This window comes from Anastrepha obliqua, chromosome 2 (genome assembly GCF_027943255.1).
Source record: "Anastrepha obliqua isolate idAnaObli1 chromosome 2, idAnaObli1_1.0, whole genome shotgun sequence".
NCBI lineage: Eukaryota > Metazoa > Arthropoda > Insecta > Diptera > Tephritidae > Anastrepha > Anastrepha obliqua.
The window spans coordinates 92,117,004-92,139,379 of record NC_072893.1 but is presented as its reverse complement, the minus strand read 5'-3'; the positions used below and the strand labels follow the sequence as shown (position 1 = coordinate 92,139,379).

Genomic DNA, 22,376 nt, shown 5'->3' with positions numbered 1-22,376 from the left:
CAAATCCCAAATTTATGACTTAAATGACATTTGATGTAAAATACCACAAAATCTACAAAGCATTGTGGCAAACGTCAATGTATACATATATATGTACGAATATGTGTACATGCGTGTGGAAATGCATTTATTAAACTAATAGTACTATTTCACAAATAACGCTTCCCACGCTTGGGCATTAGTGGACAACATATTCACATCCTTCAACGCAACTTTGCCTCTTCATTAATCCAGCATCCTTGAACAAAACTATTCATGGAGGAGCAACAAAGAACAGAGCGTTGACCAACAAACGAGCAACTGCCGCCGTATGTATGTAATGCATTATAAATAAATATTATTAATATGTATTGACACACACATGCACGCCTAAATACAAAGCCATATGTATTTAATACACACCGAAAGAACCCCTTATAGAAAATCAGAGCGTGGACACAGGAAACCAGTCAACCCCTAATTGAAGTCATATATAGAATTCTCCAAATCTGCACAGTGGAAACTGGAGTGCTCTTGTTGTTTAAATGGAACGTATGGATAAGCACACGAAATATTAGAAATAAAATTTAACGAGACGAAGCGAAAGACAAACCCTGAACTAAATGAAGTAAAAAATGGTAGCAAAGGAAACCCCGTTAAAACGCGAAAAGTTGATATTAAATTTGAATTTAACAACTACGAGAGTTTACGAGAGTCGTGAGGTAGGGGAAAAGGTGGTGCGCGCTAAACGAAATCTGTCAACTGCAGTTCTACAACGCACTCAGACGGCGTGCATTTATCGTAATATGGAATTCTTGCTTTGAACTCCAACTGTTTTGGTTCAAACAAATGCATTCAAGCATAAAAACTTCATGCAGAAATTTATCCAAATCAAAGCACTAACCGCGCATTCAGTTACTCATGGGCATGTATGTAGCGGAAATGTTACAAGAGGGCGAAATTCTGAGAGCCACCTAAAAGTCATTTGATTGAAATCTGGAATTTAATGCAATATAAACTTCAAATATAGTTCCTAAAACATTAGAGTTTACATTTCTCAGATTACAAATTACGAATAAACAAAGCGAACATCAAAGAAAATAGGTTAGGCTTTGAATATGTGGGGCAAATTTTAATATACGAACAAATTAAACTAACCTTTATGAATCGAAACAGCGGCATCGATACCTTTTAGCGACTGTAGTCAAGAACCAACCAAATACTCTACGGGACTCCAATTTAGACCAATGCAGCTGAAAACTCATTATACGAGTACTACTGCGGAACCAACGCAATATACCGAATGTGCGCGTTCCGAATTTGCAACGCATTTAGAACTATATCCCAAGAAGCAAAAGAAGCGGCCGCTTTGTGAACAGTTCATCAACCGCTAGGCGGAACCCATCGATCGAGTTTTAGAGAGACAGCTTTGAGTGACAAAACGAATGGGACAATACAACTAAATGTCGTTGGACATATTGTTGTATACCGAAACTAGGATGTTGGATAAGCAGAATACACGACGAAGTTGACTTTTATGTATGTAAATTTTTGATAGGGCACGTCTGCTTTAAGGAAAGGTCAATCACAAAACTGATTCCTGTTGTGATCATTGTGGAAATGACGTAGAAGAAGACTTTTACCACGTTTTCTTCAAGTGCTCGCGATTCAACCTCAAAAGGGTCATTTTGTAAGAAGGTGTTGGAGGGAAGTTTTGAGCGAAAGCAGTTGTGAACTACGTGTTGAGAGGTGCCAGCAAATGATTATCAACTAGCGACAAAAGGACCTGTGTTTTGAACGGCCTGGAAGTCTGGAAAGACAACGACATAGGAGCGGCCATAATAAGTGGTGGATGAATTTTTTAACATCAACATTATTATTTCGATATCGTCAATAGTGATGGTTTATTTTGTGTGTGAGACGTAAAATAATTTGTATTCATTATGAACTTCCTTTCTCCGTTCTAGCTCCATACTTCTATACACATTTTAAGTGCATTTCGCTTCGAGTTTAATCAGTTTCAATTCTCATAAACTTTAGAATACTAATTATTTCCATTTTTCTCAGCGAATTTAAAAGCATCGTCGATAGTTACGTCGGTTTACATCTCAGGCGAGAAACAAAAAGGCATTGCGAGCTTCAGTAATAGACGAGCTACGGAAAGCGTGACGGGCAGGTGTTCAATTACACACTGTCAAGTTACACACTCAAATGAAACAAGAGACCAACGTGAATCAAGATTTGAAGCCAATCAAATCCATTTGAATGAAACGATTGAGAAATGAGAAGTGAGACAGTCACTGCACGCTGACTTGAATCTTGTTGCGTCCCATTGATATTGGAAAAAAGGACGAATGTATCCACAAGCATAAGTTTCAGTAAAAATTACACAACCTACAAGTATGTCCGACCTATTGTAAGGCGCAGAAAGCGCTGAAGTGTCTCTTAGAGTGCTCGAGAGAAAGATTCTGCGAAGGACTTTCGGACCTTTGCACGTTGGAGACGGCGAATATCGCAGACGACGGAACAATGAGCTGTATGAGCTTTACGGTGACATACCTATACATAGTGCAGCGAATAAATATCCAACGAGTCCGCTGGCTATGTCATGTCGTCCGAAGAGATACAAACGCTCCCGCTGTGTAAGAATTCGAGACGGTACCTGCTGGTGGTATCAGAGTAAGAGAAATACCTCCCCTGCCTTGGAAAGATTAGGTGGAGAAGGACTTGGCTTCCCTTGGTGTGTCCAAATGGACGTATTCTGCTAAATTCCCACATATCAAGAAAAAGAATGTTTAGGTATATTGAATTTCTTGAATTTCTTTCCTTCGAAACAACGCGACGCGTACTATAGGGTTATTCAATAGGTGCGCTTCAACTTTTTTCCGATAGGGAGGGCGAACGACGCAATATTTTTTATTTTTCGCTTGTCATTTGTAAACTTCATTAGTATATATTTCATATATATCATGGAACGCTACACACTTGAGCAACGATTGCAAATCGTGCAAATTTTTTATGAAAATAATCGTTCTGTTGCTGCTACTTTAAGAGCATTACGGCCATTTTACGGTCCATTTAACAAGCCGTCCCGTTTTGGGGTTATGTGAAGTCATTGGTCTACAGTAACAAGCCGGCGACGATTTGTGAGCTCAGAGCCAATATTGAACGCGAAATTGCTGGAATTTCGGCCGATTTATGCAAAAGAGTGGTCGAAAATTGGGTTCAACGATTGGACTTCGTAAAACGTGCACGCGGGGGTCATGCAAAAGAAATCGAATTTCATACTTAAATGTATATGTTCAAACTCGATAATAAAAAAAAAATTAGTTAAAAAAGTCAAACCGTTTGTGTTTTATTCAAAAAAGTTCAAAAGTTGAAGCGCTCTTACTGAAAAACCCTATAGTATCATATTATTTAGGTTTTTAAAGCCAAAACTGCACACATGGAAAATTCATTAATCACACAGTTTCGCCCAGTCCAACACAATCTTGAAATACAATCTTGCACTCTAAATAATCTCGATATATATTATATTACATATTCTAGCTAACTAAAATAACTAAATTTGTCTTGAGTTTGCATTAACTTTATAATCTTTTTTTTTCAGTGTGAAGAGCTACACAACCCTACCTCGATTGTATTATTATGTCAATCCAAGTATAACGAAAAATTAAAGCAATCGATTTTATTTCATTTATATTTTATAATAATTTCAGTTAATAAATTCAAAATCAGAAGTGCAGAAAACTTGGTGTTTAGTATGAAACTTACAATTAAAACATTAGATCAAAAGAATTTCCATATCGAAGCCTATGGCTTGAGAACTGTTGGCGATTTAAAACGAAGACTCTTCGAAACAGGCAATACAAATCTTCTTCCCGAACGGCAACAGCTCATATATGCGGGTCGTGTATTGAAAGACAATAACTTGCTTTCTCATTACTCCATAGATGAGCGTAAGTTTCTATTGGTGATGGCGCGAAAACCGTGGAAGGAGTTAAATACGAGAATGGCCGAACATGCCAAAGCCACCATCAAGAATAAAAGCAAACGAATGCCTGAAACAAGAGCTCAAAAGCCGAATACCGAGACAAATATTGTCCAAAAAAACGTGGCTGAAATTATAAACGTAAAACCACAGCAAAGAAAAAAATCGAAAACTGTCACAATACTCACAGCAGAGAAATCTCTGAAAAATAAACCACGCATAGACGTACAGGCACATGTACCTGCAGATAATTTTAAAGTAGTGGGTAAAAGTATAACGTCTTCGGGTAACACAACACAGCAGGAATGCATTAATAATAGGCATCAGCCAACATCATCTAGTCCTACGGAAACGTCCGATTCACAACGTTCAGGACGACCTCAATCTCGATTGATGCGCAACAAAAAGGGCAAACAATTATACAAAACTAAACCGGTAAAGTCAACCATATCTTTGTTGAGTACCAGTAGATCAATGGCAAAAAATAGGGCGAGTAAAATGCGAACAAATAAAAAAACTACATTGAAGAAATCAAAGCAGAAGGAATGTGATGAATTTTTGCTGCGTAAAATTGTTGCAATGGGATATAATGAGACTGATGTCCGACGCGCTCTAATCGCTAGCTTCAACGACCCCAATGAAGCTGTCGATTACCTCATACAACACGTGCAAGAGCGCATCGAGCAGCAGACAGCAAGGAAGAAACCGCAGCAGCGGCAAAAACGTAAAAATTGTTCTTGTAGCCTAATCGAACCAGTGAAATCTGATAAATCCAATGCCATAGCGTTTTTACGAAACGACCCAGACTTTAAAAATCTACGTCGTCTTTTACGTAGGCGCCCGAACATGCTACAGATCATTATAAAGCGGATTGGCGCGTCTCACCCCGAACTTTTATTTCTTTTGAAGGAGCATGAAGATGATTTCTTGCAGCTGCTGCATGAGAACAGTATGGATTCAGAAGATGAAGATTGTAGTTACAAGGCAATGCATATCACGCCAGAGGAAGCTAAAATCATAGCGCGTTTGGTTCGAATGGGCTTCAAGCGCCGGATGGCCATATTGGCTTTTATCGCCTGCGGCCGTAATGTAGAAAAGGCTGTGGACTATATGTGTCGAATCAGCGATATTCATATTTAATAGATGGAAACTAAGATATTAAGGAGTATATTTATGCTCAGCTAGTGTAGGTTGTTTAATTTTATTTTTAATTTTAATTTTTATTTATTTAGTGCGTTAGTTTTAGACCAAATTTGTTGTGTTTTTACTCTTAAAATCTAATAAAATTCAGGATTGAATGCTACCACGATACACCGAAAGGCGTTGTTCCAGAAGCATAAAACCTCATGACCCATAATTAGTTGAGTCGAAACTCCGGGGAAAGCAACAACAAAGTTACCAAAATTAAAATTTCCTGGCATATTGGGGTATCAAAATTGTGTGAGCACCAGAGACTCAATAAAAATATGCACTAATTTCATTGATTTTCACGTATTGAATTTGTGGTGGACTCGTTGCGCTTAACGCTTCTTAATCCTATCTACTCAATTGTTTCCGCTTTTTTTGTACTTTGCCTTAATTTTTTTAAAGGGGTGAGACATTCCATTCATTCGTATTATCGCTCTCTGAAGCCACCACCGTTTTTGTAGTTGTTATGCACAACGCACAAGTTTAACAGAAAAGTCATTTATTTTTTTTCAATACTGTGGTATAAGGTGGCCATATAGCAATAATAGTTTTCTAATTGTTTACCCGCTGTAGAAATTATTGTAGACTTGTAACAAAACAACTTATTGACTTAAAGAGGTTTTGCTTTGGGGTCAATAAATTCAGACTTTTCATAGAAATATTTAGTATTTTTTTTTAACTTTTAAGTTTAAGTAGCCAACTACGGCAATAAATAGTTAACGTGTTAAATATTTAGAGGAACGCAAGGAATTTAGTGCTTTTCAGAAAAAAATGCTAAGTCTAGATAAGTTGTTTTATCAAAAGTACGAGATATTCAATAAGGTTTGCAAATTTAGCATTCATCGTTTAACGGTTGACAAAATTATGAAAATATTATTTAAAAGATATCGAGATTACGACTCAGTTGTAAATTCGCTGATCCGGATTTAGCCCCAAAAATCATTTCAGACGAAGCCATTTTTTATCAGCGGCTATGGCAACCATCAAAATTGCTGTTAATGCAACGAACACAATCAACAAGCGTTCATCCAAACAAAAATGCATCCACAAAAATATACTGCTTGGTATGGTTTATGGCACCATCAACGGGCCTAATTTTTCGAAATGATGATACCGCTACTGTCAATGAACGGTATACATGCCAAGAAAATCTATCTAGGTAATGGTACTACTAGTATAGCTACAAAACCTCCAAATAATTGGTTTTTGCGTTCTGGTGGGATTAAAGTAAAAAATCTGAATTTGCCTTCGGTTGTAACGTCAAAATCTGAAATTTGTCTGGGAATTTGGCATTACACTCATCAAGACAAAAAAAAATAAATAAATAAAAAGTCACGCGACAAGTAATATCACCTTGACAGATTCGTCTTGGTTCATGCCCAACAAACGACGCAATGCTCGAAGTAGTGAAGGAGAATATTGAAGAGTGGATCATCTCACGGCAGCGTTCATCAATTGACCGCCATTATCATGCGACTTCGAACCTCTCGACTATTTTCGATGAGCCTACGTCCAGTCCTTAGACTACACTAACAAGGCAACCACCTTGGACCCGACGCTTGAATCACTACCAGCAAAGCCAAAACGGTCATTAAACCGGGGTAAAAAATACCACAGAGGTAATAAGCCACTTCTAACTTTTTTCCTACAAAATATCGTGACCTGTCGCTTCAAGTACCTATATATTATGTGGTAATTTTTACCCGGTTTCGACCGTTTGTGTTTGTATTTGCCTAGCGACAAGCCCCGGGTTAAAATGATATATACATATATATTATAAAGGGTGTTTTTTTTAGAGGTTAGGTTTTCAAGATGAAATAAAACGTATATAATTTAATGTTATGGCCAAGAATTTAGCTTTATTATAAAGATAAGGGTTTGCCATTATGTTTTAAAAATGATTTCGGGCAAGTGGCCGCCGCGGCTGGCTCGAATAAATTCCAGCCGAGAGGCCCAATTTTCGACCACTTTTTGCAGCAATTGGGGTCGTATGTCAGCAATAACGCGCCGAATATTCTCTTCCAAGACGTCAATCGTCTCCGACATATCTGCGTAGACAAGCGACTTCACATAGCCCCACAAGAAATAGTCCAGCGGTGTTATATCGCACGATCTTGGAGGCCACGCCACAGGTCCACGGCGCGAGATAATGCGCTCACCAAAACTTTCCTTCAATAAATCGATTGTTGCGTTGGCTGTATGGCATGTAGCGCCGTCTTGTTGGAACCAAAGGTCGTCCACATCAACATCGTCCAATTCAGGCACGAAAAAGTCATTAATCATGGCTCTATAGCGCTCTCCATTGACTGTAACATTATGGCCGGCTTCATTTTTAAAGAAATATGGACCAATGATTCCCTCTGCCCATAGAGCACACCAAACAGTGACTTTTTGAGGATGTAACGGCGTCTCAGCAATGGCTTGTGGATTATGTTCACTCCAAATGCGACAATTTTGCTTATTGACATACCCATTCAACCAAAAGTGAGCTTCATCGCTGAACAAAATTTTCTTCGATGCGTCGCGCGAACCGAACCATTATTTTCGTAATAAATTTGCACGATTTGCAAACGTTGTTCAGGTGTAAGTCTATTCATTATGAAATGGCAAACCAAACTGAGCACAAATCAAGTGACAGCTGTCAAAAAGACCATCTACGAAAAAAGTAGTGCCAACTTGAAAACCTAACCTCTAAAAAAACACCCTTTACATACATAATTGGCACGTACACCCTTTTTGGGTGTTTGGCCGAGCTCCTCCTCCTATTTGTGGTGTTCGTCTTGATGTTGTTCCACAAATGGAGGGACCTACAGTTTCAAGCCGACTCCGAATTTTTATGAGGAGCTTTTTCATGGCAGAAATACACTCGGAGGTTTGCCATTGCCTGCCGAAGGGCGACCCCTATTAGAAAAAAGTTTTTCTTAATTTTTGGTGTTTCACCAATATTCGAACCAACGTTCTCTCTGTGAATTCCGAATGGTAATCACGCACCCACCCATTCGGCTACGGCGACCGCCAAATGATATGCTGTTCCATATATAATGGCATGAAAATATCTTCTAAATAAAGTCAGAATCAATTTGAAATCTCACACCGTTGTCATCTGGGCACCCTATACAAAGAGGTACAAAATACAAGGGAGGAAATAAGCACATTTATCACATGAGCTAATTGGGATGCATATAAGAAGGATGGCGTTTTTTTTACTCGAACTATAAATGCAAACGAGACTGAAATTTTGGTAATATCTTTAAATCAATTTCATGATATTTTAAGGCTAATCAATTTATATTCTGCACAGCTTAAGAAAAAACTTGTTAAGAATAACAACAAATTGTGGTAGCTTTAAACAAATACAATTAAATTAATATAATAAAATAAAAATAAATGTATACACCGACCTGTCGCACAATAGTAATTCTCAAAAAAGGAAAACAATGAGATATCTCTGCTATAAATGAGGCAACATAATTCAAATTTGGTAAAAGTAAAAAAAATCGCTTAGATTTGCTCCCCACCTCAGTTAGATCCGACATAAATATTATTGAGATTGGACAAAAACCATGTCTACTTTTTATATGCTAAGACTAATTGTCCGTCCGCTATCTTCTAACTTTCCAAGCAATCACTCTGTGTGAGTTTATGTGATTCTGAAAATCAAATCACGAAAAATAGAATAGAATAGAATCACTTTGTAATAGATCGAAAATATGTTTCGTGTGCCTAAACGGCCGTTTTTAAGCAATGAAGACTCGGTGTTAAAAAGCTCTAATCAAAATGGGTATGCAAGAGTTTTCGCACTTAGCTCTCAGTTCTGCTCTGGCAAAGAATACTGCCATAATGCTGTGGCGGACTATAATTAATCGATGCCGAACAGAAAATCGAGAGGCGTTTTGTCAAAAGGGAAATAAGCTTCTTGTTGTAAAGCGTTTTTCAGTAAGAGCGCTTCAACTTTTGTACTTTTTTGAATAAAACACAAACGGTTTGACTTTTTTAACTAATTTTTTTTTATTATCGAGTTTGAACATATACATTTAAGTATGAAATTCGATTTCTTTTGCATGACCACCGCGTTCACGTTTTACGAAGTCCAATCGTTGAACCCAATTTTCGACCACTCTTTTGCATAAATCGGCCGAAATTCCAGCAATTTCGCGTTCAATATTGGCTCTGAGCTCACAAATCGTCGCCGGCTTGTTACTGTAGACCAATGACTTCACATAACCCCAAAGAAAATAGTCTAGAGGCGTCAAATCACACGAGCGCGGCGGCCATTCGACCGGTCCATTTCTGGAAATAATGCGCTCATCGAACTTACTCTTCAACAAATCAATTGTAGCGTGTGCTGCGTGGCTTGTGGCCCCGTCCTGTTGAAACCACATGTCGTCTAAGTCCATACCATTCAATTGCGGCCAAAAATAATCGTTTATCATGTGGCGGTATCGATTTCCATTCACAGTAACGTGGCGATCGTTCTCGTCAACGAAAAAATATGGGCCAATTACGCCGCCGGCATGTAAACCGCACCAAACAGTGATTTTTTCGGGATGCAACGGTGCCTCATGAATCACGTGTGGATTGCTTTCTGCCCAGTAACGCATATTTTGCTTGTTGACAAAGCCATTGAGCCAAAAGTGAGCTTCATCACTGAAGATGATTTTTTGGAAAATTTATAAATTTTCATAAAAAATTTGCACGATTTGCAATCGTTGCTCAAGTGTGTAGCGTTCCATGATGAAATGTATACTAATGAAGTTTACAAATGACAATCGAAAAATAAAAAATATTGCGTCGTTCGCCCTCCCTATCGAAAAAAAGTTGAAGCGCACCTATTGAAAAACGCTATACATTTTTCGGGGATTGGTGAGAATGAGAAAACGATCTAGTAAAAAGGTCTTGAAATACTGACTGCCAGAAAGCGAACTCGCAAATTCAATCAAGAAAAAATAAAAGGCAGCAGCCGGATTGATTTTTTGGAAAGGCAAAGGTGGAAACCTGATAACAGAGAAGTACGAGTCCCAACACTCGGCCAAGAATAGCTTAAAAAACAAAGCCTTTGTGACCGATGCTTTACTGACTGATTTGGTAAGGCGCATATATTTACTGCTAAGTGCTATTACAGGTATAGCTTTTTGACATATTATTCTGCTGTCCCTTAAAATTAAATTAAATTATTTTGCGTAAAATTTGGGATACAATTTTTTTATTATTGATAGAAAGACATAAGAAATAATGGTAGCAGTTCACCATGAAAATTCATCTGTAATAAGGCACATATTTAATAATGAAATCTTTCAAATATTCAATTAGCAAGCATTGTTATAAAAGTAGTTGGTATCCGCAGATTTAGGATATTAGGGTTATACAAAAGAGAATCAAGATATCTTCCACGTTTGGAATCCTCTTCGGTCAAAATAATAATAAAAATCGAATGAATACATCCTTCAATTTTTAGTGCGTCTTAAGCCAAAAGAGAATGTAAAGCTCTAACACTTTTTTGAATCCACTTCGGTCAAAATAATAATAAAAGTCGAATGCAGGGCCGTGGAGAGAGTATTCGGGCCCCGGGGGAAACTTGAAATGCGGACCCCTTCAAATTTTTTTTATTTATCAAAATGCGTATTATGTTATAGTAAGCCTCGAGTCCGGGCCCCTCTGAAAACTCCGGGCCCCTCTGAAAACTCCGGGCCCGAGGGAAAAAGTACCCGATCCCCCTCCCCCCCCTCGCGGGGCCTGGTCGAATGGATACATCCGAACTGTCTAATAGACCCAGAGGATAGACGCGCAGACACATCACCTCTGCAGAAACTGTCTAGATGAGGAATTTCTAATTTCGAATTTTTAAGTATTTTAATCGTTTCCTTCTAAAATATAAATATTATTTTAATTATGATCCCACCTACCTTAAAGCTCATTTGTACGTTCGGCGGATTGTTGATTGCGGGCATTTGCATTGATTTCGTATTGGTTGTTGTTGCTGTTGTTGCTTTCTCGTTGGCTTGTTGTTTAGCTGTGGTTTTGTTTTTTCTTTTCGTATATGTACGTTTGGTGCGTTTGTAACGCCTTGGCCGACAATTGAGAAATTCAATTTCATGCTCATTTACCGCCGGTGGCGGCGGTACGGGTGCCGATACTGGCGCATAGCCCATGTAATCAAATGTATTCGCATTGGGCATAACATTACCAAGATTTGACTGCTGTAGTTCTAGCTGTGGATACTGCGGCTGATATTGTTGTGTTTGTTGCATAGTTTCATAGATGATTGTACTCGCATCGAAAGGAGCCGCTGGTGTTACCGTCGTAACACCACCAGTATTATTAGTATTCTTGAACCGGCCCGTCATTGCATTTAAGTATTCGGGCATTTTTCCCTCAATAATTTAGTTGAGTTTTGGTAGGTAGATAAATTTAATTTTCTATAATTGTTCGAATTTTGTAAAGCTGCAATTGAGGAACAATTAGAATTTAAAACTCTGTAGAAAACATATTTAAATTATTGAAAAAAAGATTATTTTTTTATTTAATTTTTAATTAATTTTTTTTTTAAATAAAACTTCAGTTTTTTCTTTTTTGCCCAGTAAATGCGTTTTTATTTAATCACTTTGTAATCGTATTCGTTATTTGGATAAGTTTCCTCTTTCACAGTGTTTATTATTTGATATCATTTTGAATTGTTTTAGTTTGTGATAAATAAATAATTGGATCTATCGTAAGCCTGCCTTATAGTAATCACACTAATAGCCAAGTTAATTTAACCGCGCAAACGTTTCTTTATCTCATTTCCCAACTCAGTCAATTGTACCTCCTCCTCTTTCCGAGTATCCACCTCACGTAGCTTCACAACGCCTTTTGCCAATTCCGAATCACCGAACACAATAGCCAATGGTATTTGATTTTCTTCACAGTATTGCAACTGCGCCAGTAACTTAGGATTCAGTTTGTATGAGTGTTCGGCCTAGAGAAGAAAAATATACAAATTTACTATGTGCCATAACGTTAAAATAAAAACTGTCCACCTTAATGCCCTGATCCCACAGCGAGTTTAAAACACTCAAGCGCTTTTCGTGCAAGCCTTTGTGTGCAGAGGCCACATATACCTCCACTTCGTTAGTACGAGTCTTCACACCAGTTGCAGCATTTCTGGCTTCTAATACCGAAAAAATACGTTCCACTCCAATGGAAACACCAACGCAGGGCACCTGCTTGCCTTTGGGATCGAACATGCCAACGAGATTATCATAGCGACCACCACCAGCAACTGAACCGACAGTGCCTTGCTCCTCTGTAGCATCAGCGCCATTCTGTGTTATTTTCGGTTCAGCTTTTAACACACATTCATAAATGACACCTGTATAGTAGTCGAGGCCGCGTGCAAGACTTAAGTCGAAACTTATTTTCTGCGACAGTCCCATGGCATTGCAGTACTTGAGTAACAACTGCATGCCTTCCAAGCCTTTAAGAGCACTGGGAACTACTTTCAATTTTTCGTCGGCTAGCAGCTGTTCCACGAGCTCGGTGCCTCCACTTTGACGCACATATTCACCAATTTTACCAGCAACAGCGGGATCCAATCCTTTTTCATCGATCATTTCTTTCCGTACTTCTGCCCATGGCGACTAGAGATGATAATAAAATAAAAATTAAGGTATAAAAAAAGCGTTATTCCTGGTTTCCAAATGATTTACCTTATCTAACTTATCAACTGCCGAGCAAATTATACGGAACTTATCGGCAGGCACACCGCAGGCCTCGAACATTCCATCCAACAATTGTCTATGATTGATTTTAATTACGTACTCGCCAATGTCCAGTGTGTCCAGCACCTCGGCAACAATTTTTACACATTCAGCATCGGGCAACATGGGATCAAATGTCCCGGCAATATCGAAATCACATTGATAGAACTCACGATAACGGCCACGAGTCATAGCAGGATTATCACGCCTATATACCTTGGCGATATGGTAACGCTTTAAGCTGGAAATTTTGCTCATAGCTAGGTAACGTGCGAGCGGTACCGTTAAATCATAACGCAGCGACAGAATCTCACCACCCTGATCTTTAAGATCGTAAATTAACTTGGAATCTTCGCCATACTTGCCAGTAAGAACATCCTGTAAGTGAACAAAGAAGATAGCTGATTTAAAAACTGATTTTTATTTACATATAAAGAAAAGGAATGTAGCATACCTTCAACTCAAATACGGGCGTATCAATCGCTTCGCCCCCATGCTTCTTGAAAACAGCCACGATCTTATCCAACACACCTTGCCGCAGCATCATCTGCTGCGGCGAGTAGTCGCGCGTTCCCTTTGGTGTTTTCAGAGTAAACTTTTGTGGCGTTGCTGGTCCGTCGCCGAGTTTCGCCTTCAAGGCTAGTAAACGTGCGACCTCTTCATCGATCTGTAAATATAATGAAGCAGTACAGATTTTTTACACAAAGAAAGGAAATTTTAAGCAAATACTAAAGCTAACCTGTGCCAGTTGTTGTGCTAGCAGAGATGCCTCATCATCAGTCTCATTATTGCTGTTGATTGTGTGGCTTTTCTTTTTCCTATACGAATTTTCTTTTGTTGAAGCACTTTCTAACTGCCCCACCTTGTGGCTGGTGGCACAGTGACGACACTGTTGCTGATCTGCGAACCCGAATCTACGCTCGCCGCTGACTGTTGTACACGTAAATGCGGGCCAATTATTTTTTGGCCGACTTCTTGCATGTCCAATAAAATATACAATTTGACGGCCAATCGAACGCAACATTTTTTTCTTCTTTCGATTTAATAACGATTCTCACGTTTTACAGATTTGTTTATTTGTTTACTAAAAGCTCGTTTTTTTTCTTAATCAACCATTTATTGAAATTATTTTGAGATAATTTAAGAGCACGCACCGATTTGTTTAAACCTAAACAACAACAATAATGAAACTGATTAGAAAATGTCTCCGAATAAAAAAAAATCATATTCTAGTTAAAACTCGCCATTTGCGGAGTTAATGTTTAAAATTGTTAATAGTTGACGCGCACAAACAACAACAAATAGTTTTTAAAAATATAATTAGGAAAATTATTTAATACAGAAAATGAGGCATTGCTAAGCGTGGAACAAAATATGGTATGATGTGATATTTCGGATACTGTACATGTCAGAAAATCATAAGAAATTAATGCTAATAAAGAATGATGCGATTAGGCGTAACTTTTGCAGAAATTAGGTCTGGCATCTTGTTTTTTTTCTTCTTTTTTTTTTTTGCTAAATTGGTCTGAAATTCGCTTTGAAGCACTGGTCAAAAGTATCAACTAAATTACTAATGAAATGGTGCAGCGTGTGTGAATGAGTTAATTGCCTACAGATGAGTGTTGAAATTAAATGAGTTTGGTTTGAACTTACATAACCAATGACTACAAAATGACTATTGGGCAAGTTAAAATTTGGTTTTTTTAAATATTGCATTCCATCGGCCACAAATTGCTGCGCTGGAGCACTTCGATGCATTATAAATACAACTTTTGTGATTTAATATTTTTATACATATTAATAATTTTCATGGCTCCCTGATTTTATATACATACATATATGCAATAGATTGCCAAATAAGGTAATTAAAAATATACAGAACTAGATATTGGGCTTATTAACTAGATTTGGTTTCGATGGTTACAGTAATGAAACGAATTTGCATTTAAAAAAATGTAATGAATTGAAACATAAACTCTACGTAGTTATAAAATACTATTTTATGATGAGAAAAATTGAACTCAAGTGAAATTTACATAAAACAACATAAAAACAAATCGCCATCGAAATAGCGAATGACTCCATACAAATAAAAGTGCATGCAATATTGAATGTTAGAATTTCTGTGAATTTAGATGGATTTAGATCGGATCATTGACGAAGTGGGGTGAAGATTCTGAAATTGTAGCAAATAAATTGTACGACGTGAAGGTCGATGAAGTCAAAAGCTAAGATAAGGAAATCGATTCAATTGAGGTAGCCAGAATACTCAAAGGCAGAGCGCCAGTCTCCGTACAGACATATTTAATGACCCACCCTAAACAGAAAGAGCTTGGCTTAAAAGCTTTTCTACTCCATATATAGTCCTAACCTTTAAAATTCATACTACCTTTGTTTCAATGTGTAAAAAACTTCACAGCAATTAAAACTAAATTTACCAGACCAGTCATTTTGACTGGTCGTGCAATTACAATTCAAAATTCCTATCGTTTCCTACAACGTTTGCTTTCCGAAATGATGTTATGACTTTTTTAGCTATAAATAGAGAATACGTCTTATGAACTTAATGTTACTCTATATATATATATCAGTAACAATTATATTTTTCGTGCTTGACATTTATACCAGTATCAGTCAAAATGACTTTTACATGTTTCTATGAAAAAATGCATGATTTCGGAAGAATCATGAGACTGATACAGTATATATAGCCCCATGCGCCTTTTGTTCGTTCCGTTATCGGCACCGAGCTAATTAATAACTATATTTTGGAGCATATAAGAATTTTTACAGAGTTAAAAGCTTCTCGAGTTTCGGAAGAAAAGTGGGCAATAACGCTAGAAAAATTGAAGGCATTTCTTGCGATATTTTACGCACGAGGGGCTAAGAAGGAAATACTTCGAGGCTTCAATATTTGTGGAACAAGAAGTGGGTACCATCATTTTCCCCAGCACTATGAGTAGACGTGATTTTACTGAGATTCTGGGATACATTCGTTTCGACAAAAAAAATCAAAGGAGTCAACGTTTGCAAACAGACAAATTCGCTTTAGTTTCGCAGTTTGTATTAAATTTATTAAATACAGTCATCATTTCTTCAAACCGGGAGCTTATGTATATTGCCGCAGATAAGCAAATTTTTCCATTGAAGACCACATGCAGATTTAAGCAGTACCCTATACATTTGGCATACAATTTTGGCTGGCGTCTAAAGTTGAGACGAAACATAGGCTTTCCGTATTTATGAACAGACGAGGCTCGAAATTCATCAACCATCCACAGCAAATTTGTTGTAATGAAACTTCTTGAACCGTATACCATGGAGGGTAGAACTGCAAAAACATATAAGTTTTTACAAGTATTCCCTTTGCGTTAAAATTAAATATCTAAATATACTTCTTTGCTTGGAACAACATGCGTAAACAGGAGGGAACTGCCGAAAACTTTCAAACTGAAAAAAGACAGAATGGCACGATTCCAATGGATGCGCACTTACCGTTTATAAGAGCAAACCAAATAAAAAAGTACTTATACTAAGTACAAAACATAACCACATCAAAATTTATAAGGCTGCTAAGAATATAATTAATTATTGGGTGAAAAAATACGGTGAAATCGGATTCCAGAAGTTGGCCACTTCAAGTGTTTTTCAATATTTTAGATTTCAACAGAATAAATAGCTGGACGAAAGACTTTCTGTTTAGAATAGCAGAAGAATTTACTTCAGAATTTCAAACTTGAAGGAAAAAACAACTCAAAACTGATATACCAAATCCATTTATCTATTACAATTAATATGGTTCAACTTTTTTGTCATTTTTTAAGGACTGGAAGTCACAATAAGCATTTTTCCTGTACACCAATCATTTTACTGGTTTTGGTAGAAATATGTAGATATGTTTCAATAGCTAGTAAATCTAGTGTTGTGCTAATTTTTCGTTTCGAAAAGCTACCATTTCTTAACTGATAGAATAATGGTTCACTCCAATATATCAAAAGATTGTTGGCACGATAACTTAAGTAAACTTAGGTATTAAAAATTCGTACGCTTAATTAATGGCATACCATGATTTATTAATCTAAAAGCTGAACTTCCTCAAGTCGATAAGTTTTTTCAAACCTTATTTTCACACTCGTTCATCTAAAAACTGAGAAAAGATTAATTTTAATTGCTAAAAATTTTAATTAAACATAACTCAACCGATTAGACTCAAATTCTCATGATATATATGTAAAGGGTGTTTTTTTAGAGGTTAGGTTTTCAAGTTGGCACTACTTTTTTCGTAGATGGTCTTTTTGACAGCTGTCACTTGATTTATGCTCAGTTTGGTTTGCCATTTCATAATGAATAGACTTACACCTGAACAACGTTTGCAAATCGTGCAAATTTATTACGAAAATAATGGTTCGGTTCACGCGGTTCGAAAATAATGGTTTTTGTTCAGCGATGAAGCTCACTTTTAGTTGAATGGGTATGTTAATAAGCAAAATTGTCGCATTTGGAGTGAACATAATCCACAAGCCATTGCTGAGACGCCGTTACATACTCAAAAAGTCACTGTTTGGTGTGCTCTATGGGCAGAGGGAATCATTGGTCCATATTTCTTTAAAAATGAAGCCGGCCATAATGTTACAGTCAATGGAGAGCGCTATAGAGCCATGATTAATGACTTTTTCGTGCCTGAATTGGACGATGTTGATGTGGACGACCTTTGGTTCCAACAAGACGGTGGTGAGCGCATTATCTCGCGCCGTGGACCTGTGGCGTGGCCTCCAAGATCGTGCGATATAACACCGCTGGACTATTTCTTGTGGGGCTATGTGAAGTCGCTTGTCTACGCAGATAAGCCCGAGACGATTGACGTCTTGGAAGAGAATATTCGGCGCGTTATTGCTGACATACGGCCCCAATTGCTGCAAAAAGTGGTCAAAAATTGGGCCTCTCGGCTGGAATTTATTCGAACCAGCCGCGGCGGCCACTTGCCCGAAATCATTTTTAAAACATAATGGCAAACCCTTATCTTTATAATAAAGCTAAATTCTTGGCCATAACATTAAATTATTTATTTCATCTTGAAAACCTAACCTCTAAAAAAAACACCCTTTATTATATTAGTTTGGAAAACCAGAAATCCATTATTTTTGTGTGAAATTTTTGCGCAAAGGGTTTGAAACTATTTTATGGTCGATCTTTAGCTCTACTGGCATGCAATTCAACTTAGATTTCTGTGATTGGCGCCATAAACACCATTCACAATTCCAGTGGCTTGGCTTGCATTTTCGCCTTTATCAAAGAAAAATTACAAAATGTACTGAATTTTCTCTTTGTTGACTTCGTTTGTTAACACCCTGTAACTTAAAACTGAATGGAACAAACAAAAAATTTTTTTAGTGTGAAATGCCATCTTGACGACGAGCATAAATTTTAAATTGTTAGATCGATAATTTACGATATATCGCTCACTACAGCCATCTACTTTAAGAATAATGTATTTCTTTTTCCACTAACTAATATATTAAATATGAAGTTATAGTTCCCACTATATCCACATCTGCACTGATTAAATTTCTAATTGAATTTTTAATTTGTATTCAACGAGTCACTTCAAGAAATGAGACGAACTCTGAATTAAAACGTAATTTTCAATCTACAGAAAGTCGGTATTTATAAATAAAAAAAACTTCCGAAGTCGTATCGCTCTTTTGTCGCAGGAACCTTGGTCTGTAAGACGATTTTTTTTCCATTCTTGACGTACACAAGCTGTCTTTCCCGAGTTTTTGACTCTTAAATAAATAAATGAGAAATTAAACATTTTTAAAAGGCCTTTTGCTACTCTGCCTTTCTCATATGTATGCCTTTTTCGTCTGCAGTAATCTCTTCTGCAATCTATCAGCTTCCATGCGCGTCACGTGTCCTACCCATCTGACCCTTTGAGCAAGGGTGTCATAATCCACGCAAATAATTTTTTTTTAGATATATATGTGTATGTAGGTATATGCAGATATGACCACTAGCTCCTTTATCCTGTGCAAAAATGCATGGCGATTTCTATTAACAGTAACACTCTAGATGAAAATGTGTATTTTTTTTTACTTAGGGAGTCGTAGTAAATTGAAAATTTTTGAAGCCGTTATTTTCGGCATTTTGGATTATTACACTCTAAAATCTAAAATATATCATTGATATTTGTTTGAATCCGGAATATAATTATAGTCAATTTTTGACGTTTGAAAATAATTATAAAGGGTGTTTTTTTAGAGCTGGGTTTTCAAGTTGGCACTACTTTTTTTGTAGATGGTCTTTTTGACAGGTGTCACTTGATTTATGCTCAGTTTGGTTTGCCATTTCATAATGAATAGACTTACACCTGAACAACGTTTGCAAATCGTGCAAATTTATTACGAAAATAATGGTTCGGTTCGCGCGACGCATCGAAGAAAATTTTGTTCAGCGATGAAGCTCACTTTTGGCTGAATGGGTATGTCAATAAGCAAAATTGTCGCATTTGGAGTGAACATAATCCACAAGCCATTGCTGAGACGCCGTTACATCCTCAAAAAGTCACTGTTTGGTGTGCTCTATGGGCAGAGGGAATCATTGGTCCATATTTCTTTAAAAATGAAGCCGGCCATAATGTTACAGTCAATGGAGAGCGCTATAGAGCCATGATTAATGACTTTTTCGTGCCTGAATTGGACGATGTTGATGTGGACGACCTTTGGTTCCAACAAGACGGCCCTACATGCCATACAGCCAACGCAACAATCGATTTATTGAAGGAAACTTTTGGTGAGCGCATTATCTCGCGCCGTGGACCTGTGGCGTGGCCTCCAAGATCGTGCGATATAACACCGCTGGACTATTTCTTGTGGGGCTATGTGAAGTCGCTTGTCTACGCAGATAAGCCCGAGACGATTGACGTCTTGGAAGAGAATATTCGGCGCGTTATTGCTGACATACGGCCCCAATTGCTGCAAAAAGTGGTCGAAAATTGGGACTCGGCTGGAATTTATTCGAACCAGCCGCGGCGGCCACTTGCCCGAAATCATTTTTAAAACATAATGGCAAACCCTTATCTTTATAATAAAGCTAAATTCTTGGCCCTAACATTAAATTATATACGTTTTATTTCATCTTGAAAACCTAACCTCTAAAAAAAAACACCCTTTACAATTTCAATTAATTTTAATTTTATTTTTACTATGACAACGCTTGTCTAACCTGTTAAGATGTTAAAATCCAGTATAACTGAAGTGTGAGGTAATTGTTGCTCAAGGTAACCTAAATCAGCAGCATTTCAAGGCAACTGGAGCACCAGGTGTGTGCTCTACATAATAAAAGAATCCAGAAATTATTATGTTACAGCAGTTAAATTGCATTCGCTATCGATTCAAGTTCAAAAGAATCGTAGGAGTAGCAATGCAGAAATAAAAGCCTGTTCGCAATAATATACCTAAACAAGATATGAGATTATAACGACAAGCCCCCCAAATGGTGCTAGCAATTATTACGTGCATATGTATGCAGAACTTCCACTTGCATTGATGTGTGAATACTCATGATGCCGTTATACATAATCACCGATTTTCTATGGAAAATGTCGGTGCTTGCCAAATTTTTATTTTTGTTTGACTTTTGTGCACTTGCAAACATACATAAGTATTGTTAGAAGGGCAACAGTATACCAACCAGTTAAAGGAGAGAACTAGAAACCGGTCCATTACACCACAATCAAGTTTTCAAACAACTCGCTAATAACTTATTGTAGTTACGGGCTCACAAAGAAAAAAACAAATTTATTTGGAAAGTGAAGGTTCGGAGAGCCTTGTGCTTCACGTAAGTCTGCCAACACAACAGTTTTGTCTTGAATATTTTGTGTAAAACGATTGTCGGTAGTCAAGCAGTCTGCACAAATGCAACACTCAACCATCTTTGCCCCCACCAACGGTCGCATTTTCCCATTTATTATTAATTATGGCAGACGCGAACCAATGTTGCTACAGCAATGAATCACCGAGCACAGTAAGTACATATTCAAAAACCAACAACACATCAGTCATTTCTTGGTTAATCGTATAGTTTTTTCCAAATTAGTTTGAATGTCTGATGAAATACCGAACTTGTTTAAGAAACATTTTGAATCGTATGGCTAATGGGTTGCATACTTATAATACACGGACAAAAGTATGAATATGCAGTTGTTTAAAAGCGTGTGCTGACATGACTAAAAAAGGAATTGAACTATACAAAGTAACAAATAAATACGAATCAAGTGTCAGAAAGAAAAGTTGTGCTCACACTTACCTTTTCTTTGGTTTCCTTGGCCGCTTTTAGTTTTCTAACCAAATCGCCTTGAATTTTAATTTCCTCGAGTATCTGTTCACGCGTCTCACTCATTCTACTCCACACAAAACTTTATCAATTTTGTTCTAATTCACAGTTTGGTTTTTTTCAAGAAAATTGGAGTTTATTTTTTAAATCAATTTAGGTGTAATTATTTCTCACTTAAAATGTGCACACACTGTTCTCTTTATTCTATGTTTGGTAATAGTTCAATGCTATTTAGATTATTCCATCTGAATTTCACTTAACTTTTTTAGAAATAACTCAGAAATGTATTCTCAAGCACAAAACGCACACGCGGTGGAAAATGCAAGTTGAATAAATTTGCTGCTGCTGTGAGAAGGGTAGATTGTTTGACATTTATTTTTGACGTTTCTTCTTTACTGTTGTCATCGCAAGGGTGACAGAGGAAAATATTCGACCGAGTAAACTCTCATTGAGTTGCCCATTAGTTTGGCATTTTAATAAAAATAATGTTAACCATATAAGCTAAATAAGAATGATCCTTTTGTAAGGTGTCGGGAATAATATAATGTGATATGGGCAATTTTAGGCCAAGTGTAATGACTTATTTAATGAAACTTGGTGAAGATGTTAGGGAATGGTTCAGGAACAACATTAATAACTCCCAATTATTTCGCAAATAATAGTTTTGTAATTATTTGCCTTCAAAGTGCCGTCGGGAACTTCACTATAGTTTGGCACATTATAATATATATTCGAAATATTTGAATGAAAATTAAATGAATATGCATTTAGCAATATCATCAGTCTCCAATTTTAAACGAGAATAACAATTCACTGGAATTAACCACAGTTAGTGTTGCCGGATGCCTGCAAATGTAAATAATGTTCATGGTTTTAAATTAAGTATTTCAGTTCAGTGTTGATGATGGGGATGGAGGTGATTGTGCATCCTTCCTATAGCCACGCATATGACGTTTTAATTTTTGGTTTAAAGATTTTAACGTGGGAAGAAGTTCTACCCAAAAATACTGTGGTTGGCGTAGCAGGAGTTGGACTGATGCGGGTTAGTTTTTTGAAGCGCCCACGAGGAAAAACGCTCTATGCGAAATGTCTACAAATTTTTTCAAAAAAAAAGGGTCGACGCTCCTGCCAAATTAAATTTTATTTGTTTA

General features: G+C 37.2%; 2 protein-coding genes across 3 annotated transcripts; one reads left to right on the top strand and one right to left on the bottom strand.

Moving 5' to 3' along the window:
• The first annotated feature begins 3,645 nt into the window (after positions 1-3,645).
• Positions 3,646-5,454, top strand: LOC129239567 (UV excision repair protein RAD23 homolog A-like). Of its 2 annotated transcripts, none has more exons than XM_054875158.1 (2): positions 3,646-3,842; positions 3,933-5,454. In XM_054875158.1, exons 1-2 carry the CDS (start codon positions 3,743-3,745, stop codon positions 5,108-5,110), a joined length of 1,278 nt encoding a protein of 425 aa, XP_054731133.1. In that variant the 5' UTR covers positions 3,646-3,742; the 3' UTR covers positions 5,111-5,454. The 2 variants fall into 2 exon arrangements, with proteins under 2 accessions (XP_054731133.1, XP_054731132.1); XM_054875157.1 differs by having other exon boundaries at positions 3,646-4,207; positions 4,271-5,454.
• Positions 5,455-11,717: 6,263 nt separating this feature from the next.
• Positions 11,718-21,575, bottom strand: LOC129239566 (histidine--tRNA ligase, cytoplasmic). Its single transcript, XM_054875155.1, has 6 exons — positions 21,199-21,575; positions 13,634-14,062; positions 13,349-13,561; positions 12,844-13,272; positions 12,175-12,774; positions 11,718-12,113 (listed from the first exon to the last, which is right to left on the bottom strand). Exons 2-6 carry the CDS (start codon positions 13,916-13,918, stop codon positions 11,910-11,912), a joined length of 1,731 nt encoding a protein of 576 aa, XP_054731130.1. The 5' UTR covers positions 13,919-14,062; positions 21,199-21,575; the 3' UTR covers positions 11,718-11,909.
• Positions 21,576-22,376: the final 801 nt, after the last annotated feature.

Excerpts from the sequence above, each read along its gene's own strand:
- LOC129239567 (XM_054875157.1), top strand. The coding sequence starts at position 3,743 with ATGAAACTTACAATTAAAACATTAGATCAAAAGAATTTCCATATCGAA. Across the intron at positions 4,208-4,270 it reads GCATAGACGTACAGGCACAT|CAGGAATGCATTAATAATAG; the intron begins GTACCTGCAGAT and ends AACACAACACAG.
- LOC129239566 (XM_054875155.1), bottom strand. The coding sequence starts at position 13,918 with ATGTTGCGTTCGATTGGCCGTCAAATTGTATATTTTATTGGACATGCA. Across the intron at positions 13,562-13,633 it reads TAGCACAACAACTGGCACAG|ATCGATGAAGAGGTCGCACG; the intron begins GTTAGCTTTAGT and ends TTATATTTACAG. Across the intron at positions 12,775-12,843 it reads CAGTTGATAAGTTAGATAAG|TCGCCATGGGCAGAAGTACG; the intron begins GTAAATCATTTG and ends TATCATCTCTAG.